The sequence below is a fragment of the Hippocampus comes genome, unplaced genomic scaffold (genome assembly GCF_001891065.2).
Source record: "Hippocampus comes isolate QL1 unplaced genomic scaffold, H_comes_QL1_v1.1 scaffold328, whole genome shotgun sequence".
In the NCBI taxonomy this organism is placed as follows: Eukaryota; Metazoa; Chordata; class Actinopteri; order Syngnathiformes; family Syngnathidae; genus Hippocampus; species Hippocampus comes.
Window position 1 is genome coordinate 207345 of NW_017841881.1, and position 24585 is coordinate 231929.

Consider the following 24585-nt stretch of genomic DNA (forward strand, 5'->3'; position numbering starts at 1 on the left):
AATGAGATTTTGTAATTAGACCACCAGATGCTTGAGACCACCAGCAGCTTCCATCGACTCTTCAATGAGATGAATATGAACTACTATATCCCAAAATGACTGCATACACTGGAGCATATCTCCAGAAACCTGTCCGATTAAACCGCTGGATGCTCGTCACCACCAAGCACTGACTTGTATCTCTCTGTGCACACTGGTCCTCTTTTCAGAAGGAGAGGGACAGCTCGGTGAAAAGTCTTCCGCAGCTGTCCCTGGAAAACGATATGTGGCTTCCAGAGAGCCTGGCCCCCTCCTGGGTGTGCCTGCCTGGCGACCAGCCCATCCTGGCGGTGGTGCAGCCCGGCGACACGACGCTGGAGGTCCTGAGTGCCGTCTGCAAGGTGAACAGAAATGCAAACGTTTGAGGTTTCATGTTTGTGACTTCGTGTTGAAGGGTTGTTGTTGTCATCCCACAGAAAAACAAACTGGACCCTTCTGGTCACTACCTACGCTTGAAGGTGGCCGTGGACGACCACACGCTCCTGTACGTGCCCAAACATGACGAGGACATCTATGATGTGGTGAGACATTGAAATGTCATTTTGTTAGCGACTTTACCATTTAAATAATTAAATTTGAAAAAAGTTTGGTTCGGCCATTTTACCTTTACGTGATGCTGAAAATCCACACTTAAAATATATATATATTCAAAGTTGAATCCAGATCAGATCCAGATTTGCCCTTTGTCATTAGTGTAAATGCTAATATATCAAAATCCCATACTTATGATGCTAATCTAGCTATTAAATGTCATCAGGTCTTGATTTTGCCTCCTTGTTTTATTTTTATTAATTATTATTATTTTTTTAAGATAATCCTTTTTTATTTAAACTCTCAAGTCTTATTTAGCTCTTAGTATCTTGCTCAAATGTCCCACTCCCATTTAACATGTTTAGCCACTTATATCTCGGTTCAAGGGATCAGAGACGTCTCCTTCATTAAAATTCCTGCATAGCGTATATGGTAAATTATGCAAATTAGCTTGTGCTTGGGATCTCATAGATAAACAACATCACGGGCCTCCGTATTATTCACTGAGTTGTTGAAGCCCTTTTTTTCTCCTTCACCTGGAGTGCTCTTCATCGTCTTTGATCAACATTCACGCTTATCTCGTTCTCATTTCACATCTTGACGCACGCACACACGCACACACACACACCATGACCCTGGGACCTGGATTCACAATTGCTTTGTCACAGATGTTGAATAAAACATGAATCTCTTTCCAAGGGCGATGACCGTCACGCGGTTTGTTTTTCTTGTTCTTTTTCAGCTGTACCAGGAGATCGAGATCTGCACCAAAGCCACCAGAGTGATCCAGTTCGACCGAGCGGAGTCGTGCACGCTGGGCTACGGTACTTGTTTCGAAACTCGAAACTGCGACGGCGGGCCGTGGCTGATTGATTTTTGTGACGGTGCTCATTTGCGAGGGCTCTTGGCCTCAAGCGGATCTAATTGCTCCGTTTCGGCTGCTGCAACGAGTCTAATTAACTGCGTGCCTATATCACTGAATATTGTCAGGAGTTTCCAAAGCATTCTGATAACGCAAATGAAGAATTGAGTTATTTTCGAAATGCGAAAATAGGGCTTTCATTTTGCATTAGGTTAGGGTTTCAGAGTAAGGTTTCAAGGCTGGGTTATTGTTTCATACATGGGTTTCCAGATGGGGTGACAGTGACAAAATTTGCCTGTTTGTTGTTTCCCCATCTTCAGGTTTCTCAGTGTGTGTTCTGGACGAGGACGGCACACAGCAGCTTCACATCACTGACGTCAAAGCGGGCGGACTCGCCTCTGCTAAAGGTACCGGAACCAGCTAGCTTAGCATGACGCTAACTCCACATCCTGCTGAGTCACACACACATACACACACACGCACACACATTCAATGTTAGTAGGTCAGCCAAAATGCTCCATTGATCCACTGAGGAGAATGTGCGGAGACTGAAAGAGATCACGCACGAAAATCAGGCCAACACTGCAGGCTTTACGCCAACCCGTCGCTCTTAATGTAGTCACACACACACACACACACACACACACACACACACACACACAGGCACACAAGCAGAGCTGCTGCGCAGTCAGGCCTGGCGGCTTTATTTCTTTCAGTCCGATAAAGACTCCCACTATACAGCTGACATTTCCCATTGTAGACAAATAGGTCAGAACTTGAGGCTAAACGTGTCATTTGGGTACATAGATATTAAAAGTGTGTGTGCACACGCACATATATGGGTGTGCGCGCGTGTGTGAGCGCGCGCGCACACAGGTGAACCGTCTGTGTCTATTGGCTGTTAATTGGCTGTCCATTAGGAGAGCAGGTGGATGGATGAGATGTGTGTGTTCCTTTGGGCTGACTGTTTTAAACGAGGCTTTGGGGGCAGGGTTTCAATCAACGGTAAGGTGTTCAAATTAGGCTGGCAAGCCAAGGTTCGGGTTTCACATTGGGGCATGTGATTTGAAGTTGGGTTTGGGAGTCAGGATTATGGTTTCTAGCACGGGTGAAGGTTGCCAATTGGGGTTTCGAACCAGGGTGTGGTCAAGACAGGAATGGAGTTAGCATTAGCATGCAGCTAACTTGCAAAACGGCCCGGATGTGCTTGTGGCATCATCTGAAACAAAAGCTTAATTTTGCGTAATAATTAATATGGACTGTTTTTTCCCGCCGCCTCAAGGTGTACAAGCCGGCGACGAGATCTTGCTGCTGAACGGTAAGCCGGCCGCCGCCCTGCAGATGGACGACATGCGAGCGGCATTTGCCTGCCAGGCCCTGACGCTGAGCGTGGGCGCCCTACCCCGCCTGGACCCCGCCACCCTATGCCCGCCGCCGCCGCCCCGACGCTCCGCCACCGAGCCCGCCGCCACTGACATCTTCTCACAGAGCCAAGGTCAGGAAGCCATGGTTAACAAATATGCTTCCAAGATGACATCCGTGTATAAACTAGCGTTTCAAGTCAAATTTTGAGCGTCAGGGTTTTAAATTACGGTTTCAAGCCTGGGTTAGGGTTTCATGGTTGGGTCAACCGCGTGTTAGGGTTTTAAGTCAGGGTTTCAGTGTAGGGTTTTAAATCCAGGGCCATTGTTGGAGGTTAGGGTTCGATCCAAACTGTGTGATCTATTTTGAGATGTTTTTGTCTTCAAGCCTTGCCCTTGAATTGACGTATAAGTGGCGTGTTGAATTTTTCTGACCTTCTGAATGTGGCTTCCAGATGGTCTCTTGTTAAGCGACGTGGCAGCTAATGCTAATTCGGTACCTGCCCTCTTCATTCACGCACAAGGACACCGATTTTTATTTATTTATTTTTAATGGAATAATTAACGTGCGGGGAAGCTCATGAATATTCATGAGGTGCTGTCACATGTCAGGACAGACGGGAGACAACGCTCCAGCTGGAGGTGATTTTACCCATGACGACAAAGGTGATATCCGGTTAGATCAGAAGTAGGAAATAAAGACCTTCATTGTCACGAACATTTTTTTTTTTTTTTTTTAAGAATGCCACAAGCATATTGCGCAACCTTTTTGTGTGTCCTTCCACAGAGGACATCCTGGATGACATCTCAGGCCTGACTGTGGACGACAGTTTGGGCGAAGGGGTGCCGCAGAGTCCCGAGGACCCTCCAGAAGAGAAGATCTACGCGCAGAAGGTATGATGCTTAGAGCCCTTTTCCCGCAAATGATGTGAGCTTGTCTGCTGATGTGTAAAACCACACCTGGCGGCGACACTAGCGTGAAACCCTGGTCCCTGGCAGTCAAGTTCTTTCTCTTGACGCTTCGGCCTTTGTCACTGTAATATGCGTGTACTCAGGACCGACCACCGAGGCATTCTATCAGGACGGGAAGATGAATTTTTGGGTTGCAGGGATTGCTGGCTAGCTAAACTACATGTCGCAATTGTGTGTGTGTGTGTGTGTGCGCGCGCGTGTGTTTGCACACTTTTGACGGACAGGTGTGAGACGAGCGTATGATTTAGTAATCAAGCGGCCGTCGGCTCTCATCAGCATGTCGGCATTGTGATGAGTGTCGCTCGCAGAATAACGGCATACCTCTTTGCTGTCACCTCAGTACCCGCTGTCACCATGGTGACAGCTCTTAGTGGACGTTTTTTGTGTGCGTGCATGCGTGGAAAGGTTTGTGTGGAAAGGTTAGACATGAGAGGATGAAGCAAATGTTGCGCTTAGGTTGTGTTGGCATGCTCAAGCTGTCTGTCAACAAACACACAAAATCCTGGCAAATGTACCCGCCCCCACCCCACAAATTTTCTCTCTCCCATCCCCGCTTTGTCTCACCTCATCTCACCCGGCGGCAAAGGCGGGACCGTTTTTAATTATCCGACACTGTCGTCGCTTCATTGTGTCATTTAGCGCAGACAAACGAGTGTCTGGGGCAACGGCGAACTTCATTATTTCAAGACAAAAGCATCACCGCCGCCTACAAATGTGATAACCAGAGGGAGAGAGGAGGCGGATAGATGGGGGGTGCGCCGTGGGGGGGGGTGTCACTTGGGATAACAGCAATCATGGAGATGATGATAGTGCTGATTGTCGTCGTTCCCAATGGAGAAAAAGTCAGTCTGCTTGTCATTTCTAGATTTTTTTTCTTTCTTTTACCTAGAGGCTTTAGAAATGAAAAATGCAATTTAAATGTCAGAGTGGGCGGGGTTCGTCATGATTGACAGACATTGCTTGTTTCTTGATGACCTTTCACCTCTTAACAAAAATTACATCTCATGTGCAAAGATGCCTCTTGATTGTAGTGTCACACTCTGTCCACTAGAGGGCGTCCCGTCCTCAATGAATTTTGCAACACAATTGCTCGTCTAAATGATTCTGAGGCAAAGTGCCCGCATTACAAACTGAATAGTTATTAAAAAACAATGGCTTTAATTATCCTTAAGTCACGTTTTGATCCCCGATAGCCACCTTTCAAATTGTCTTAAAAATATCACAAACTCATAAAAATACAAAATTAATTCTCTCAAAAATTCCAAATTTTGGTACAATATCGCACAGCCACCGTGGTCCGACTTAATGTGAAATGTTATTTTTCCAATTACTTTAAAAGGGCAAAAAAATTGCTGAAAAATTATTGCAATAATTTTTTATATCTATCACCCACCTGTAGTCATATGTGATGTTAGAGTCTTGAATTATGATTAAAAAAAATGTCCCTAATTATGTCCTGAAAACTGCCAAATAGTCTTTGTTATGAAATTTTTAAATATATATTTTTTCCCAATGCTACACTCAAAATCAACCAATATTACCAAAAACTCTTTGTAAAGAATGCAGTATTTTGAAGTAGCTTTGAATCACTGGGAAGAAAAAAACTGTCAATTAAAAATGTGATCAAAGTGGCTTTTTCAAAAATCTCTTTGTCACGTGCACACTTGTTCTGATCAAACGTTGATACAATTTCATAGTCGTCAAGCCAAGAACTGGCACGTTATGCGTAACTAATCTGTGTTTATCCCACTTTTCGCTGGCGGGCGTGACGACAGCGACAGGTTGGCGCTCGCCTCGCAGCTCCTCCCTCTTCACCGCATTGCTTGCACACACACACACACACACACACACACACACACACACACACACACACACACACACGCGCACGCTCACATGCCCACGCACTCGCTCCATAGCCACAGGCTCTTTGACATGCTGTGAAAAGATGCGTTGGACCTGCTTGGGGCATCAGGTAACATTCTCGTCGAGACTCGTCTTGGATGTATTTACCTCTTTTTACTTGGCTGAAGTTGCAGCATTTTGGCGCAACGGTGGTTTTCTTAACGGGTGATCCCGTTGCGATAATGTGGTGTGACAAGAGACCCTCGCACACATTTGTGCATCAGTCAGGTGGAATAAAAGTCATTACGTAACGGTGTGATTGTGCGTGTAAAGTTCAGCACCAGGTGTGGTCTGTGCGGGTTGTGTCGACTTTGGAATGAAATTACGCAGCCTGAGAGAGAGTAAAACCTCCGCCAAGGAAAGTTGTTGTTGCAGTTAGTTTTCTAGCAGGGTTGCGCAAAAGTGACTCAACGGACCACCGGGGGAATGTTTCTGGAGAAGCGAAGAGAGACGGGGTTCAAGGGAAAACGTTTCATTTTTGATGTAGGTTTGAAATTTTTTTCGAGGTTGTTTCTCTTTGAATCTCGATGGAACAGTTCAGACATGAGGTGAAAGGTGAAGGGGAAACAAAATCTTTTTTGATTCAGGTCTAGAATGGGGACTGCTTTGTCATTGCGTAACTTGATGACATTCATCAGACGCTCATGCACAATAATTGTTGTTGCTGCTATTTTATTTTTTGTTCGTGAGGTTACGCAAAAATGAGTAAAATGGATGTCGGGGAAACTTTGAGGAGCTCTGCGTGGGGTGACAAGTTAAAGGGAAAATGTCATTTTTGATGCAAGTCTGGAATGGGTGTTTTTTGTTTAGGATATTTAAATTTGCAAGCCAGAGGACATGATTCGGTTTGTTGTTGCTGTCAGTGGCGCTTACATAAGCAAGTGAGCATACGCGCTTCCTTCCTTTCCCTCCTCCCTTCCGCCTCCTCCTCCTCTTCTTGTTTCTCAACTCACGGAGACGCTTCTGCTTCTTCTCATCTTGCTTGCTGCACTTCGCAGCGCGACGACTTTTCTCAACGCCAGTCCCGGGCGCCCTTGAGGGCTTTTGGACTTTGGGTGGTTTTGTTGGCTCCCCCCCACCCCGTGGAACGGATGCTGGAGCCGTGATCCGAGCACCGGCATGTCTGTCTTCAGGAGGTCCAAGAGGAGGACCAGGGTGGGCTCCAAGTGGGCGTCCAAGTTGGTCCGGGATGTTTTACACCTGGTGAGCCGCCCTGTGCTTGTGCTGACAGCGCATTTTGGTTTTGATTATGATGCGGAATTGTTAGCCGGGCATGCGTCAGCATGTCGCTAACGGGGGTGGGGCGGCGTCAGTTGGGGTCAGCAGCTCTCTTGGTTATGACTGTTGGCGGTGAAGTGGTGTCTCGGTGTCGTGCTGACATCTCTGCGCCACCTTCCATCTGTCACTCGGGCAGGGCGACACCTCACTTGAGGGAGTCATACGCTCCGGTTTAGACCTCACCTACGGGAGGCATACGCTTTGGGTTATGGCTGCACTGAACGCCGAGTTTCGTTAAGGAACTCATACGCTCTAGTTTCAATCTTATTTTGGGGTGTCGTACGCCTGACCCCCCTGAAGGGGATGATACGCAAGCCTTGTTCAAGAATTTTAAAACTGCGTTTGGCCTTTTTTAAGGGAGTCAGACACTACTCTAAATCTTGCTGATTTGTGTCTTTGACTTGGTTTTGTCTGTTAGGTTGACTGTTGTGTTGACTGTTGTGGTTTAGGGTACAGCACTAAATCCGTGGAAGATTGCCGTGCGTGCATTGTGTGCGTGCGTGTGTGTGTGCTTGTGTGTGTGTGTGTGTGTGTGTGTGTGTGAGAGAGAAAGAGAGAGAGAGAGAGAGAGAGAGAGAGAGAGAGAGAGAGACTGCATGCATGCAGCCAGAAATGAGCCAAACCTCACCGCTGACTTGGCCAGGGCCTCTGGAGCCAGAGAGAAAGCCTTGCTAACCGCAAACCTCTTTACCGTGTCTCTCTACTTCTCACACGCGCGCACACACACACACACACACACACACACACACACACACACACACACACACACACACACACAAAATATACTTGGGTGTATCTTGCATGAACCATAGTGCACAGTATAACTACTGTACATTTGTTTGTCCTTACTTTACTCCAGGGGTGTCCAAACACGGTTCACAAGGGCCAACTTCCTGCCTGTGTTCCATCACTCCCTGCTATAACACACGTGATTCAAATTATCAGAATCGTTATCTTGCTTCCTCAGAGCTTGCTGATCAGATGATCCTTTGAATCATGTGTGTTTCAGCAGGAAGGGATGGAAAACAGGCAGGATGATGGCCCTTGAGGACCAAATTTCGACACTCCCGCTTTACTCTAAGCTTGAGCTAAATGGAATCAGGCAGGGATGGAGTCTGGACAAAAGTTGTTGATTGCAAGATGTGGGCTGTTTCGCTCCTAACTCGATAGTCACAAGCCTCCATCGTATCGCCTCCATGGCTACGAATAAAATACACTTTTTAACAAGTATCGTTCTCACAAAGGGAGTAATGAGTATGAGGAGTAATTAACAGAGGGAAAGCCAGAGAAGCGATGCTAATTGCTAAACTAACGGAATGTCATTGTGACGGACCAGAATCAAAACTGCTTGGGTGACTGAATACACGTCACAGAGGTCTCGCTGGAACCCTGTTACAGTGGCGCGTATCCAACCTTGAACAGCAAAATAGGAGACAGGAATAGAGTTCTGGCGTTTGGTACGTCAGCTGGGAGTAGTGGCTTAAAGACGAAAAGTATATCGCGATTGAGGATAAGCAAATCAAGAATGGATTGGATATAGTACCTGGATATTGAACGCATTTTAGATTACTAATGTGATTTGTTTTCACAATACAGCCCTGAAATTTAGATTTTTTTGTGAGATTTTTTTTGAAAGCCTAAAAGTTACTTTACTGTACATGAAGTGCTATTTTCCGTGTGTGTGTGTGTGTGTGTGTGAGAGAGAAAGACCGTGCGTGCATGTCCAGATGCGGAAGCGCTACCACACGGGTTTGAAGGCCACCGCAGAAGATGCGCTTTGTCATTTAGCGGCGTGCGAACGAGCGACGAGGCGTGCAATGCGCGTGGACGGGTCTGTTCCCGCCTCTGCAGTTTTGTTTGTCATTCTTAATTGTGTCTTGCCTGGATACACAAGTTTAGACCAAAAGGGAGTCATCCGCTGCTTTCGACATTGTACTCTCTGCTCACACACGTCGCTCGAGATCATTTTAATGACTTCGAACCTGAAGGGAGTCATCCACTCTGGTTTCCATCCCGTATATGGGAGTCGTACATTCTTAGAATTCGCTTGAAGGGAGTTTTTATCTAGTTTCCACCTTTAGATAAGGGTGCATGTTTTTCTTGTATTGGCGATGATTCAGTTCATTATTCCGCATGCTCTCCTCCCCTCAGAACACGGAGCAGGCGTCTTCCTTCCATCACCGCAGCCACCGCGACGCTCCCGAGTGCCCGATGTCGTCCTCGTCGTCGTCCTCGTCCTCCTCGTCTTCCTTGTCGTCCCCGTCCCCCAGCCCGGTGTCGCCCCTGCCGCCGTCCTGCGCTCAACGTCAGCTCTCGCATGCCGACAAGCTGCGCAAAGTCATCAGCGAGCTGGTGGACACGGAGAAGACTTACGTCAAAGTCGGTGGCGACCCATCCCCATCCGCCCTCCCTCTTCCCCGCGCCTCGTCGCCCCATCTGAGCTCTCTCCTCGTCTGTGCAGGACCTGCGGTACCTCATCGAGTGCTACTTGACGCCGCTGCAGAAGGAGAGCTTCCTCACGCAGGATGAGGTAAGTAAGATGGTCTTCTTTTGAAGCACCGCCGGATCAATGGACCGTGATCCAAGTCTGACGTCCGTCCTGGTCTGTCCCAGCTGGACATTCTGTTCGGCAACCTGGGCGAGATGGTGGACTTCCAGGTGGAGTTTCTGAAGACGCTGGAGGACGGAATCAGACTGGTGCCCGATCTAGACCGACTGGAGAAAGTGGAACAGTTCAAGGTAGCGATAAAAAGGGATGGTTTAGATCTTGTCCAAGGGAGCCATACACTGGTTAAGACTTAATTTAAAGGGGTTGCACCCTGGTTGAGACCTTGTCTAAGGATTTGGGGTTCGACTTGGCTTCAGGGAGTTATCCACCCTAGTTTAGATCTTGTTTAAGAGAGTCACGCATCCTGGTTTAAACCCAATTTAACTCATTCAGTACCAGCCAATTCTAGACCAAGTCTGAAAAGACGTTTAAAAACGTCTTTGGGAGTGAATGAGTGAACAGTCATGCATTTTGTGTTTGTTTTTTTGTTTTCGTTTCTTTTTGGCAGAAAGTGCTCTTCTCCTTGGGCGGCTCGTTCCTTTACTACGCCGACCGCTTCAAGATCTACAGCGCATTCTGCGCCAGCCACACCAAGGTGCCCAAGGTGCTCGCCAAAGGTGAGTTGCGCCCTTTCCGTCCCTCCCGAGTGCTCTCGGCATTTTGGAACGTCAACGTGAAAGGCGGTCGCGTTGTCTCGTCCAGCGAAAACGGACCCGGACTTCAAGGCGTTCCTGTCCGAGCGCAACCCCAAGCAGCAGCACTCGTCCACGCTGGAGTCGTACCTCATCAAGCCCATCCAGAGGGTCCTCAAGTACCCGCTGCTCCTCAGGGAGCTCTTCTCCCTCACCGACCCCGACAGCGATGAGCACTACCACCTGGACAGTGAGATTCCTCATACACTGCTTGACATACCATGCTCGTTTAAAATGAGTCCACTCTGTGTTTTAGACTTTGCCTCAAGGAGATCCGCTGTCGACCCCGGCAGAGAGTCTTAACATTCTGGTTTCGACCTTGATTCAGGGAGTCCTGCGTGACTTGAGTTTTCAATTTTTCTTTTTTCTTTTCATCAGTGGCCATGAAGGCGATGAACAAGGTGGCAAGTCACATCAACGAGATGCAGAAGCTGCACGAGGAGTTTGGCGCCGTGTTCGATCAGCTTATCAGCGAGCAGAAGGAGGTGGGCGACCTGTCCATGGGGGATCTGCTGATGCACTCCAGCGTGGTCTGGATCAACCCTCCGGCTTCGTTGGGGAAGAGCAAGAAAGACCCAGAATTGGCCGCATTTGGTAAGCGTCTACAAAACGCAGAGTATTTCAACAATACACCTTTGACTGGGACGTGCTTCCATTTTTGATTGACGATGTCTAATGTTAGAGTGGAGTACCGCAAGGCGCCCTTCCAGGTCCACTCCCCAAACTATTTATTATATTTTAATTACCTAAATTAAACTGCTGTCATTTCTAATTTAATGAAATCCGTCGTGTCAAACCTTTTTTAAGTCAATTTAAATTCTTCAGAAACCATTAAACCGAAGTTCTAAAGCATTGCGATTGAAAAATGTCATTTATGTTAATTGCAATTGACTTTATGTACCGCACTTCGGATGCATCTATGGTTGTTTTCAAAGCGCTTTCTAAATAAAGTTGAGTTGAGGAAAATGAAAAAAAAAACTGAGGGAGGAATGGGCTAGTAATGATTATCGGCCTCTGCCAACATGAATGTTTACAGAAGTGCATTGTTGGGTTTCTGGCGGAATTCAGAACTCTGTATACGATGTGATCTCTGCACTAACGTTTTTATCGGGCCATAAAATCCTCTTCATTGCCCTCTTATTGTTTTGCACCATGCTCGTCGGCTTTGATTCTGATAATTCCTATTCCAACTGTTACATCATCACATCAAGCGAATTGTGCTGGGATGGCCCCGTGGAATTGGATTTAGCTCGACATGATGGCATTAAAAAAAATGTTTTTTGTCTCTTTAGTGTTCAAAACCGCTGTGGTGTTTGTGTACAAAGACTCGTCCAAGCACCGGAAGAAAGTGGTGAGGATGCTTTTTGTTCATTTTCATATCCAAGTGAAGTCCAGTGCCCTCCGGTGACCATATGAATTTACGACCTCCTACCCCCTCCCTACCCCCGCTTCAGAGTACCTCTCACCGATCATCCATGAACGACGAGCGCGATCACTTCCGCTTCCGTCACATGATCGCCACCCACTCACTGCAAGTCCGCGCCCTCGCAAGTACGCCGGCGCCAGGTTACATCATCAAACCCCAAATTGTTTTGCCTGCTAATGGCCCAGCAATTAGTGGGAATATAGATGAACAACTTTAATTAACTATTTATTTTTTTAGGTTAGCAGTTTACATATCTCTGTCTTGTGTGTGTGTGTGTGTGTGTGTGTGTGTCTAGACTCTGAAGGCACGGCCGTGTGTGAAATAGTTCACACCAGGTCGGAATCCGAGGGGCGACCCGAGAGAACATTCCAGTTGTGCTGCAGGTTTGTTCCTATTTTGTTTTCTGTTTTCAGCAAAAAAATTGCTTACATTTTATTCATTGAATTAAAATGAATGTACTCGGTTTTCCCAGCTGTCTTGAACGCCTCCTTAATGAACATCCGCCGTCCCGTCTTCCTTTTTTGTGTTCAGTTCTGCGGAAAGCAAGAAGGATCTGCTGAAGGCGGTGCACTCCATCCTCAGGGAGAAGCAGCGGAGGCAGCTGCTCAAGACCGAATCGCTTCCCCTCAGCCAGCAGTACATCCCCTTTGGGGGCAAGCGGCTCTGCGCCCTCAAGGGGGCGCACAGGCCCGCCGTCAACCGAGCAGGTGATCCTGACACTTTGTTGAAAAATCCTAAGTTCCATCAACCACTGATCTAACTCTCAGCATAAAAACTTGGGAAGTAGCAAATCTATCAAAATAAAATGGCAACAATTCTAAACAAAAATAGGAAAATCATAAGTCCATTTTTCATTAAAAACAAAACAAAACAAAAAAATCTGCTGACTCCTGTTAATCCATTGGCAATGGATCAGAAACAGGAAGTCGCAAAGTAAAAATAAAACCAACCAAGTTACCAAAATAAAACATCTCTCTAAACTTTCTCTCTCCCTGTGTTCAGCTTCGGCTCCACCCCGCTCTCTAGCTCGCAGGAAGTTGCTGCGAAACCGCTTCACCATCAACACGGACCTGGTCTTGGACACGGACCCGGTCTTCAACAACAACAACCACCAGCGGAACTCCGACCCAGCTGCGACGGAACCCGTCGCCCCGTCGGCGCCAACCCGGCACTCGACGGTGCCCTCGGAGCTGTGGCTGGAGCAGCAGTTCGACCTGCGACCGTACGAGGACGACGCCAAGGTGAAGGAGACGGACATTTTGAGCGATGACGACGAGTACTGCAAGTCGCGACGAGGCGCGGGGGCGCCCACGCAGACCGCAGAACTGGACGCCAAGATGGACGCCATGGAGATCCGCGGCGTGCTGAAGGCGTGCGCGGCGCAGCGGGGGCCCGAGCGTGACGCCGTGTGGGTGCGCAGGGACGACTTCGGCTGCAACAGCGACGTCTTCTGACGCCACCGTCTGATCACGACCGACTGGACGCGCCGGCCTGTTTATTAGGTACACCTGCGTCCACGCGAGTGTGCGAATGATACCTTTTCCCCTCTGTGAGGAATACCGATGAGCCCCGTTTTCACTTCAATGCAAGAATCCTATTTTTGAGTTTCACCGTGATTCTCCAATCTACAGAATATGCTGTTGGACTAAGTCGGAACCTTATTTATTTTAAATATATATATTTTTTTGCTTCCAATAATGTTTTCTATGCCTCTCCATTAGTCAAAACGCGGTATTCTGATTAATATTCTTTGTCGAATATAAATGAGGCAGAAAAATCCACCTGTTTTTTCCTCTATCTCAGGGGGCGGCCATTTTGCCTTGTTCTGCCACTTGCTGTTGTCGGAAAATGACATCACGGGCTCAACTTGCCAGTGTCACATGACCAAATCCAGAAAACAGACGAGCCATGACGGTCGTTACCTGAGCCCTTTGACGTCATTTTCAGTCGACAACCAAGTAGCAGCACAAAACAAAATGGCCGCCTCCCTGAGATGGATCGAAATAGGTGGCGTTTGCTGCTCATACAATATGAATCACAATCATGCGTTTCGCCTAGTGGGGTTGCATAGGACATATTCCTGTCAAGAAAATTGACTTGATAACGTTTCCCAGCCCTCAGCCAGTTACAATTCCCAATACTCCGGCAAGAACCCTATTTATTTTGAAGGATAGCTCCAAATCCACCGTTTCCCAGGAAGAACCCTATCGATTGTTTTTTCGCAGTACAAGATGGCCAAAGTCGCTGACATCGAAGCCGATTGTCACCTCAAACTTCCAGAACACACTGTTAGAGCAAGAACTTTTTTTTTAGGATTTTATGGTACACTTAGCCAGCAACAACCCGGTTGGGTTTAGCAATACAAAGATGACCCGGGTAGCTGCGATCCAAATTCAAAGCTTCCAGAGTAGCCAGCAAGAATCCTGCTAGTGTTTAGTGCAACAAGAGAACATATTTTTAGGGCCCTAAAGTCTAATTTTCCACGCAAAACCTTTGAACTTCTCTATTTTTATGACTTGTTTTGTGCCGTTCACTTTTCCCTGCGGTGAGTGACCAGGATGTTTGTATTTATGAGACCCGAATGCTCGCTTTTGATATGACATGTTTGTTAAAAAAAAAAAAAAAGTTAGGACCAACTTTATTGCCTTTCAGCACTCGTTGTTTACAACAGTCTTGCTATATGGTGTTAGCGAACACACATGCTCCTAAACGTCCAGTTGAAATCAGTTTGCTCACACAAAAGCTGCTTAATGTGTCAGATTAGTGTATTCACGGCAGCGGCAATAAAACTTAAAACAGGAAGTGGAAAACTTAGAGGTAACGGCTGAACCAGCCGGGGATATCCAAATGAAAGCTTTGTTACAAAAAGTTGCTGGTCACATTCAACAGCAACAGGAAGGAACAACCTAACAAAATAAAAGCAGTAACCGCTGTGCCATTCACATGATATCCAAATCAGTAATTTCTCGAAATCAGGGACCAAAGTCAGGAAAGACGAGCTAACCAAATAAAAGCAATAGCGGAGCAGTCATTTTGTTAGCGAAAAGTTAGCGGCTGAGAGCCTTCTTGAGCCAAGGCCAAAGGAATGAAAGCAGGAAGGTGACACTCCTCAAAATAAAAGAAACTCATTAGCCAGTGGAATGAGATCAAGTTGATACCTGCCGAAATAAAAACTAACAGCAACTGAAGCGATTAAAAGATTCATTTCAAGTTGTTTCGTTCACTTCATTAGCTTGTGGATCTTCCCTTCTGAAAGTGTCATGAACAAGTTGACAGAGGAACTTGACACCCGCCAAAATCTAAAAGTACATCAAAATGTCACTGATTTGCTGGATCCAATGAACCAAAACAAGTAGCAAGGCTACCAAAATCAAAACAACAGTGCTAAACTTAGCTAAGCAACACTTGCAAGTGAGCTTAGCGTCACTTGACGTTATCTGAATCCCCCCGTTGTGTTGTTGAGGGCAAACTTAACGTGAGTGCCTCACCCTCTATTGCTCATTTAACAGTAATAACTCACATCATCTGAGGCCACGCCCACCTCCAAACCTCAGCTAGGGTCCGAGTTTACTTGAAAGTCATCCGTGCAGTGTCTCCTCTTTTCCACCGGGCGCCACTGTTTCACTGCTTGTTTGCACTCGAGAACAAAATGACACTCCAGTCGCCAACAATGAGCCGCTTTTGCTTGTAGGAGTTTTTTTTGTTTTTGTTTTTTTTTGTACAAACATTTGTGATGCAGTTTCTAGCAGTTGCGCTTTGGGACTGTGAGGCACAATCACGTGTTGTCCCCTTTTGTCTCAACTTTGTACTTTTTGCTACACGACACGAGTATGATCCTTTGTATGACGGCAACAGCAATAAACTTTATACATTTACACTTTTTGTGTGTGCAAGTCCTCTGTATTCTCGCCACATCTTAGAAGTTTATTTTTTGTGTTACTATATGGTAGACAGAATGTATTTATTTGAACTTGAACACAACATTTAAAAACCTAAACTGTACACATTAGGCGGTTATGTGTACCGCCGCCACCACCACCACCACCTTTATTGTCACCTCTTATCAGTGTCGTTCAGGGAACAATTTGTACGTCCACATAAATTGCCATGCACACGCTTCTATCGCTCGGTGACGGTATGTGTGTGGGTGATCCAGTTGTGGTTCTAAAGAGATAATCTGACATCTGGCATGTAACCTGAAGATTATTCTAGCGCATCTGCTTAATCCCAAACACCCAACAGGAGGCAAACCACACAAATTGCGATCACAGGATATTACCTAACTGCTACGGCACTGGAAAAACCTGGTTCATCTGGTCGGCTCAACGCACAGGGACGGGACCCCCGGACCTTCGCTGGAGCACTAACTAACTACCCTGAGTGAAAAGACAAATGTCGTCTTGTACACATGACATTTGAAATGCCATTGTTTCTGATCATCAAGGGGCAAAATTGTGGGGTGCTGAGCGAGAAGCCACTCAATGTTTCATTTGTTAATTATGTTCATCCTTAATACAAAACCTAAAATATTGTCAGTTGTCAGTGAGGGTTCCGTAATTTGTTTTATTTTGAAGGAGCTTTGCGGATGTAGCTCACTTTGTGTTTCGCCAGACTTTCTCTCGCTGATGCCGCTGTGTGAGTCTGTGTTGACTCTTCGCCAATTTGTGGACTTTTCAAGACTTTGTCAGGATTATGTTGGGCCGGGAATTGGGCTGTCAGACATTTAGGTTTTTGGACTATATTCGCGCAGCTTCTTTGGTTGTTTTCAAGTTAACATGGTGAAGGTGGTGGAGGTGACCTGCATCATCATTCTCCTCCTCGGAGGAGAGGAAGATCCTGGAGAGAGTTCCAGATGCTGACTGCACGGCACCGTCACCGTCACCGTGGACACGATGGACCTGCTGGTTTTTGTGGTTCCGGTTCTGTTGCTCCACACGTGGCTTGTCGAGGCTCAGGTTTTGCGCATTGGTGAGCTCAAGACGCACATGCCATTAGGCTTTCGAAACTGCGCGGCCTTCACTACTTTATTATTAAAATTAATCAATACATGTAGAAAATGGAGTATGGGAACATTTTATTTTTAGGGCTGAATTTTTGGTTGTAACTGCTAAATATTTGTACTGTGTCATTCTATGTACGTATTTCAAGTACAGAACGTTTTTTCTCAGAACGGTAAGAACATTGTTTTCATTTAAAATACGTAATTAGTATGTTTGATAAAACACAATGAGCACGTCTTGTGACGTCTTATTGTATTGTGCCTCGACTAATGTATTGAATATACACATTTCATGTAGTTCTTCATGTCAGCAAAGGGGATTATTATTGTATGCTAGTTCGTTTTTGGTCAAGTTCGGATGCTCTCTTTCGCGATACCAGGCGGCATCCTGGAGACGCGCGAGCGTGAGCTGGTCAGTTTGGACGAGTTGGCGTTCAAGTTTGCCGTCAACAACATCAACAGGAACAAGACACTGATGCCCAACGTCACGCTCACCTACGACATTCAACGCATCAACCCCAAAGACGGCTTTGAAGCCTCGCGCAGAGGTCACGACCGCATTTTGTCCTGTTTGATTGTCACATTTGATTTTTACTTTCAGTCACCCCTGAAGTTGAAAGATAATGTATGCACTAATACAGTACTGTGCAGATCTGCTCTCACGTGGCATTGAGCTGAATCAGAGGAAGCTCACTAACATCTCCATAGCCTGCTGACCAACTGACTAACAAACAAACTAACTAACTACCTAGTAGGCTATTTGACTACTATGCAAGCCAGCACACTATTTAGCTTGCTAACGAGTAACGACCTACTTGGAAGGCTTACTGACTAGCTAGCCAACTAACATCTTGGAAATGTTGCTCGCTAGCTAACCAACTAATCAACAAACAATAAACAATCAGTGGAAGTTATTGTTATTGTGACTTGGACTGTACCATTCACGGCATCCATTTTTCTTTGGCTCATGATAGCAACTAAACATCTCCCAAGTTATCTAACTAACTTGTCCCTTGGTCTAGTGTGCGACCAACTGTCCCTGGGCGTGGTGGCCGTGTTCGGTCCGTCCCACAGCTCTTCCGTCAGCGCCGTTCAGTCCATCTGCAACGCTCTGGAGGTTCCGCACATCCAGACGCGGTGGAAGCACCCATCGGTGGACAACCGGGACACCTTTTTCATCAACCTGTACCCCGAGTACAGAGCGGTTGCCAGGGCTGTGCTGGATGTGGTCACTTTCTTCAAGTGGAAGAAGCTCACCGTCGTCTACCAGGACAGCACCGGTACGTCATGACTATTTTACTAACAAATCAACAGAAACTGGACTGCGCCATGGTGCATACAACGACCTGGCGCCCCGTTAGTGCTTTTGTTTGTTCTTTAGGTCTGATGCGCATGCAGGAGTTGATCAAGGCTCCCGCCAAGCTGAACCTGAAGATGAAAATCCGCCAGCTGACGCCCGGCAACCAGGACGCCAGGCCGCTGCTCAAAGAGCTCAAGAAGGACAAAGAGTTCTTCATCCTCTTCGACTGCTCCTACAGCATGGCCTCGGAACTACTCAAACAGGTTTTCTCATAACACTTTGTATATGTGCTGTACTTACACACATCCATCAATCCGCCCATTTTCCGACCCGCTTATATCAGCCACTTCAATAACCGACCATGCGGGATTTTTGGGGTAATGACAGGAGAAAACCCATGCTGATATGTGTATATAAACATGTTTTTATTTTATTTTTGTTGGGATGTTATAGCTCTCATCCATGGGAATGATGACAGAGTACTACCACTTCTTCTTCACGACTTTGGTGAGTCACAGCACGGAGCATGGATTTAAAATATTTGCATACAAGCATGGAAGGAGGCCAGATGCATGCAGGAAAGCTCAATAATTACTGAGCCACCTAATAAAAGTAACTAACTAGAAAATACTGCATTTGCAACGGAGCTAAGTAAGTAACTGATTGACTCTCCAGTCCCTGACCTAGCTACATAACTAACAAAGGAGCCAGCAAGATAACTAACTAGCTAACTGATGCTAATGCCACTTCCTGCTTGGCGTAGGACTTGTTTGCTTTGGACCTGGAGCCGTACCGTTACAGCGGAGTCAACATGACGGGCTTTAGGCTGCTCAACATTGACGACCCCCGGGTGGCCTCCACCTTGGACAAGTGGGCCATGGAGAGGCTACAGGGGCCCAAGCAAGATGGTGGACTCATGGACGGCGTCATGACTGTAATAAAATACACTAGACTTGAACACACTCTGCTCGACCTTGTTACGAAGGTGGGTAGGTAGTTAATAGGTAGGCAGGTCGTTGAAAAGGTACCCGCGGCAGAAGTGGAAAGGTAGAGTGATGGTAGCTGATCGACAGCGCGCAATGATTTCATCACTAAATATTTGTAACCCTGTTTCCATATGTTCCTGTCACAGACTGACGCAGCTCTGATGTACGACGCCGTGTTCCTGGTGTCTGTGGCGTCTCAGCGTGCTACTCAGATGACCGTCAGCTCTCTGCAGTGTCACAGACACAAGCCCTGGCGCTTTGGACCTCGATACATGAACCTCTTTAAGGAGGTACGGAACTCAGGAGAAGACATTTTCACTCACTTTGACAACTGGATAGAGTTTTAACAACTAGACATGTGGAAACAACTAAATGACTGCCTGACTAACCAACTAACTAACTAATTTATCAATCCAACTCCTTAGCAACGAACACACTGTTTAGCAAGCTAACTGACAACATTCCACGCTAGCTACCTACTTAGCTATCCAGATAGCTAGCTAGCTCACTAAGTTACTAACTCACTAACCCACTCAGGGACTATTTTAACTTTGATACATGTGTTAAAAAAAAAAAAAAAAAGTAAACCGCTCTTGTGTTTCATGTCACAGGCGCAGTGGGATGGCCTGACGGGCCACATTGTCCTCAACAAGAGCGACGGCCTGAGGCGGGAGTTTGACTTGGACATCATCAGCCTAAAAGAAGACGGCAGCACCAGGGTGAGTGAGTGAGTCCACCTGCTCCCATGATGCCTTGCACCTTGTTAGCACTGTAACGCTCACTCACACTTCCCCTTGTCCGCTCAGGGTGTCGTGGAGGGTGTAAATCGCCTCACCAAAAGGTGGATCAAGGTTTGTTTTGACTTGGCATGATTTGTGAAAGAGTCTCTTCCAAACTGCCGTTGTTTTGCCGCGGGGGTTTCCTGGCGCAAAGCGGCATTTGTACTTTTGACATTTGTGCAATCGCTACCTGATACAAGCGAAACTCTTTTGTTTGCGTGGAATAATCTAGCGCGTCAAGTGTGACTTGATGACATGTCAAGTGTGCTTGTTTAACGTACTTAGCGTTTATCGCATCAGTGACTTTGCTCTTTAGCAGCTGAGGGGGGGAAAGAGAGGTGGGGGGGGCGCTCGGGCTCCAGCTGTCATATGCTTGATCCCATCTGTGCTTGTGTTTTTGTGTGTGTGTGTGTGTGTGTGTGTGTGTGTGTATTACTGCTAGCATACGCTCACATTCTCGTATGTGGATGGCATACGCGCAATGTACATTGAATTAATGCGCTGACTCCTCTTGCCAGTTATTCACACTACCAACCAGCACGATAAAAATAAACACAACTCGGACTAATCCACAGAGTAAAAAAAAAAAAAATCAGTAGATTTAAAAAAAAGAAAAATGTTGAAGGAAACACAGGTATGGTCGGCCCCTTTGTGGTCAGATCTACTTGAAGCCATTGTCGCGCAATTACATCATCAAGATAGGCTCGAATCAATACCATCACCCAAATTTATACCATCTACCGCAGATTCTGTGCTCCTCTCGGCAGTTATTTATCTTCACGTCACCTTGCAGGGAATAAACAAGTCAAGTGTGATTGATCCAAATGAATTCCGCATCTCTTCCCTCCAGATCGCCACATGGAACTCGATCAAAGGAATGAACCTGATCGAGAAGTCAACACCGAACAGCAACAACGTCACCGACTCGCTGGCCAACAGGACGCTGATCGTCACCACCATTTTGGTGAGGGAGAAGACCGGGATGGAAATGCCAAGGAGGAGAGGACGAAACGTGACACGTTTGCTTTTTTAGGAGAACCCGTACGTGATGTACAAGAAGCCCGACAAGGACCTGGTCGGGAACGACCGCTTTGAGGGTTACTGCCTGGACCTCCTCAAGGAGCTCTCCAACATCCTGGGCTTCACCTACGAGGTCCGGCTGGTAGCCGACGGCAAGTACGGAGCCCAGAACGACAAGGGCGAGTGGAACGGGATGGTGCGAGAGCTCATCGACCACGTGAGGACGCGGCCGAGATTTTGACGTGATAAATGTGATGATGGCTCTGCATGTTGCGACTGCGAGACAAAAGCCATTCGAGCCCGCCTGCCTCCGTAGGTGGCCGACCTGGCGGTGGCGCCGCTGACCATCACGTACGTGCGCGAGAAGGTCATCGACTTCTCCAAACCCTTCATGACGCTGGGCATCAGCATCCTCTACCGCAAGCCCAACGGCACCAACCCGGGCGTCTTCTCCTTCCTCAACCCGCTGTCGCCCGACATCTGGATGTACGTCCTGCTGGCCTGCACCGGCGTCAGCTGCGTACTCTTTGTCATCGCCAGGTAATAATCGCATCGCCTGACACGAACTGGTCCCGCGCTCCGCTTACCGCTTTTGTCCTTCTCATGTCAGGTTTACCCCCTACGAGTGGTACAACCCCCATCCGTGCAACCCGTCGTCCACACTGATCCAGAACAATTTCACCTTGCTCAACAGCTTCTGGTTTGGTGTCGGCGCGCTCATGCGGCAAGGTGAACAAAGAGCAAAAGTAGCTCATGGAAACTTTGGCGCGAGTTGAAAGTAGCTAACTAGCCAATTTGTAGCATTTGGGTTAGCGTTAGCAGCGTTTAAGGTACGCTTAGTAGCAGTAGTCGTAGTTTGTACTGTTCCGATTAGGGTTGTAACATGTGCTTTGTCAGGTTAGTAGCAAATAGATTAAGTTTATTTAAGTTAGTAGCGTTTAATGAAGCTTAGTAGCATTTGGGTTTGTGTTAGCATGTAGGATAGGGTTACTCCGGTTACAGTACTAGCATTTACTGTTCGTACGGGTTCGCCGCCTTATGGTTATGGTTCGTCGAATTTAGGTTTGGATTAATCGCGGTCAAGTTTGGCTTGGTCGGAAAAAAAAGTCGCTTTAGGTATAGTCATTAGCATTTAGGTTAGAGCTAGTAGGATTTAAGCTAGGGTTAGTACTGTTTAAGTTATGGTTGGTAATCTATCGGTTATTGGTTGGTAGCCTTTAGGTTGGCGTTCGTACTGTTTAGATTGATGGTGAGTCACCTTTCGGTTGTGGTTAGTGGCCTTTAGATTGGTGTTAGTATTGTTCCGGTATTGATTAACCAACCACATGTAGTCTAGATGTGAGGCGTCATAGTTGTAGTCGTATCGTACTCTTGTTGTTTCAGGCTCCGAGTTGATGCCCAAGGCGTTGTCCACGCGCATCGTGGGCGGCATCTGGTGGTTCTTCACCCTGATCATCATCTCCTCCTACACGGCCAACCTGGCCGCCTTCCTGACCGTGGAGCGCATGGACGCGCCCATCGACTCAGCCGACGACCTGGCCAAGCAGACCAGGATCGAGTACGGCGCTGTGAGGGACGGCTCCACCATGACCTTCTTCAAGGTTTCTTTATTTTTACCAGTGACACTCTGACATCTTGCAAGTTTAGTTTGTTACTTATTATTAGCATTTAGCTCCGGATAAGCTGAGTTCAGGTGATGTCATGTGATATATTTTTTTTCCGTCTTCACGTCCTCGCTGGTCCAGCGCGAATGATTCGCGCTGGGCTTTAGCCTGACGAATTACAAGCAGCCGGATAAGACGCCGCGGCCCGTGTTGACGACTTGAACAAATTGAATCAGCCGGATGAGATTTAGAGCACAGCTGCCCCATTTTGTCTTTGCACACACACACACACACACACACACACACACACACACACACATACACACGGTAGCGCGTGCGCTTATGTGTTTCTGTGCCACAGAAATCCAAGATTTCCACCTATGAGAAGATGTGGGCCTTCATGAGCAGCAGGAAGAACACGGCGCTGGTGAAGAACAACCGGGAGGGCATCACGCGCGTCCTCACCACCGACTACGCCATGCTGATGGAGTCCACCAGCATCGAGTACATCAGCCAGAGGAACTGCAACCTGACGCAAATCGGAGGACTCATCGACTCCAAGGGATACGGAGTGGGAACGCCCATCGGTGAGGAAACACCAGGAGGGTTTGGAAAATTCTGTCGCGCTTAGCAAACGTGAAACTTAATATGCGCGTCTATCAAGAGGAGACCCACCAAAAAGTCTCCAGGAGCCATGCCCGAAAAGACTCGGGAAGTCGGCCATCTTTGGTTTGAAATGGCCATTTGAAGCGCATTTTCACCATTCAGTGACTAAAAAAAATCTAGGCCGAGTGCCTGCAAAATTTATACTGAGACATATAGACGCAGCAAAATTGCGAATTTAAATTTGGTAATTTGATGTAAGATAAGCACGGCGGCCAATTTTGATCACTTGCCGTAAAACCTGTACATTTTTTGTTGTTGTTGTAAATTCAGCCCCCTGAAACCATTTTAACCTAACAACGAAAAATTTGGTCGGCATGTCTTTCATGAGAAGACTCACCAAAAAAAGTCTCAAAAAGCTACCCCCGTAAACACACAGGAAATGTTTCAGTTTGGTTATTTGATTATAAAACGCGGCGTCATTCAAAAGACAAGCTAATAGTTTCATGGTAAATAGTCAACAAATGATGATCCCAATCAATCCTGCTGTTCAACCTACAAAGCCATGGACCAATTGTGCTACTTTCCTATTTAAGGCTTGGATGCCATCTATTCTCTCAAAATGGATTATTATTATTATTATTGTCTTCAAAGGTGTCCTTTTTTTTCTCTCTATCTTTTGCTTCATTCCTGCAGGCTCTCCATACCGAGACAAGGTGACCATCGCCATCCTTCAGCTGCAGGAGGAGGGCAAGCTGCACATGATGAAGGAGAAGTGGTGGCGAGGGAACGGCTGCCCCGAGGAGGACAACAAGGAGGCCAACGCCTTGGGCGTGGAGAACATCGGCGGCATCTTCATCGTGCTCGCCGCCGGCCTGGTCCTGTCCGTCTTCGTGGCCATCGGCGAGTTCATCTACAAAGCCCGCCGCAACGCCGACATCGAGGAGGTGAGCCGGGCGAGGCGCTCCTCCCGCGGGGCCCAGACGGGAAAGCCTTTTGTTTAACGGCGTATTTTCTCGGTCTCGTCTCTGTCTCTTTGCCCACCGGTCACCGCGTCAGGCCTTCTGTTTCTTTTACGGCGTGCAGTCCCGCCAGTTTCAACGGCGCGGCTCCACCTCCTCCTCGGGCACATCGTTGTCCACCGACCTGGAGAGCGGCAGGCTGCTCGGCGATGACATCGAGTGACCGCGGCAACTTGTTGTAAATAAGAGGTTTGTAATCGCTGACGGCAAGCGTGCTCGTCTTTGGATCCGATTCGTTGTCCATCGCACTGGGCATCGTCTTGTGTCTTTTCGGGCATGATTTCCGGAGACAATTTTTTGTGGGTCTCCTCATGATCGACCTGCTGCCCAAATGTTCATGTTGCTGAGTGAAACTGTTCTAGGGGGGCCGAATTTTCCCTCAAAAATCAGCTTTGCCGGATTGCTGTTGTTTCCTCACCTTTTGGCATAGTTCTTGTGTTTTGGGGCGAGTTGTCAGACTTTGCCACCATCCTCTTGATGAGTTTGCGTACAAAGGAAGGACACCGGTTATATTGACTCAAATGTCCTTGTGTCTTTCAGTGTGTCTTTCTGGACCTTGATGGACAAAACGGCTCCCCGCCTGCAGTGATGCCTCGTGTCAGCCTGACATGGAGAACTCTTGAGACTCCAAACCAAAAAAAAAAAAAAAAAAAGAAAGAAT

The 24585-nt window shown here is 47.1% G+C and overlaps 2 protein-coding genes across 6 annotated transcripts in view; both read left to right on the top strand.

Moving 5' to 3' along the window:
* tiam1a (TIAM Rac1 associated GEF 1a) overlaps nt 1-13304 on the top strand; it is a 32245-nt gene extending 18941 nt beyond the window's left edge. For 4 of the 5 annotated variants that reach the window (XM_019859547.1, XM_019859545.1, XM_019859546.1 and 1 more), the window contains 17 exons: nt 210-380; nt 456-560; nt 1313-1394; nt 1753-1839; nt 2715-2927; nt 3581-3687; nt 9097-9324; nt 9407-9475; nt 9559-9684; nt 10002-10110; nt 10196-10375; nt 10564-10779; nt 11478-11536; nt 11640-11751; nt 11907-11994; nt 12143-12318; nt 12614-13304. In XM_019859547.1, the coding sequence (XP_019715106.1) occupies nt 210-380; nt 456-560; nt 1313-1394; nt 1753-1839; nt 2715-2927; nt 3581-3687; nt 9097-9324; nt 9407-9475; nt 9559-9684; nt 10002-10110; nt 10196-10375; nt 10564-10779; nt 11478-11536; nt 11640-11751; nt 11907-11994; nt 12143-12318; nt 12614-13065 (2580 nt within the window). In that variant the 3' untranslated portion in view covers nt 13066-13304. The remainder of the gene's footprint in view (nt 1-209; nt 381-455; nt 561-1312; nt 1395-1752; nt 1840-2714; nt 2928-3580; nt 3688-9096; nt 9325-9406; nt 9476-9558; nt 9685-10001; nt 10111-10195; nt 10376-10563; nt 10780-11477; nt 11537-11639; nt 11752-11906; nt 11995-12142; nt 12319-12613) is intronic. The other variant, XM_019859549.1, reaches the window with a different exon arrangement.
* Nucleotides 13305-16140: 2836 nt separating this feature from the next.
* LOC109509729 (glutamate receptor ionotropic, kainate 1-like) lies at nt 16141-24577 on the top strand. Its single transcript, XM_019859550.1, has 18 exons — nt 16141-16579; nt 16991-17158; nt 17633-17890; nt 17992-18173; nt 18364-18417; nt 18674-18844; nt 19043-19186; nt 19508-19615; nt 19703-19747; nt 20526-20639; nt 20709-20912; nt 21012-21235; nt 21306-21424; nt 22079-22296; nt 22661-22886; nt 23599-23849; nt 23962-24113; nt 24465-24577. The coding sequence occupies exons 1-17, from the start codon at nt 16504-16506 to the stop codon at nt 24085-24087; spliced, it is 2688 nt and encodes an 895-aa protein (XP_019715109.1). The 5' UTR covers nt 16141-16503; the 3' UTR covers nt 24088-24113; nt 24465-24577.
* The last annotated feature ends 8 nt before the right edge of the window (nt 24578-24585 follow it).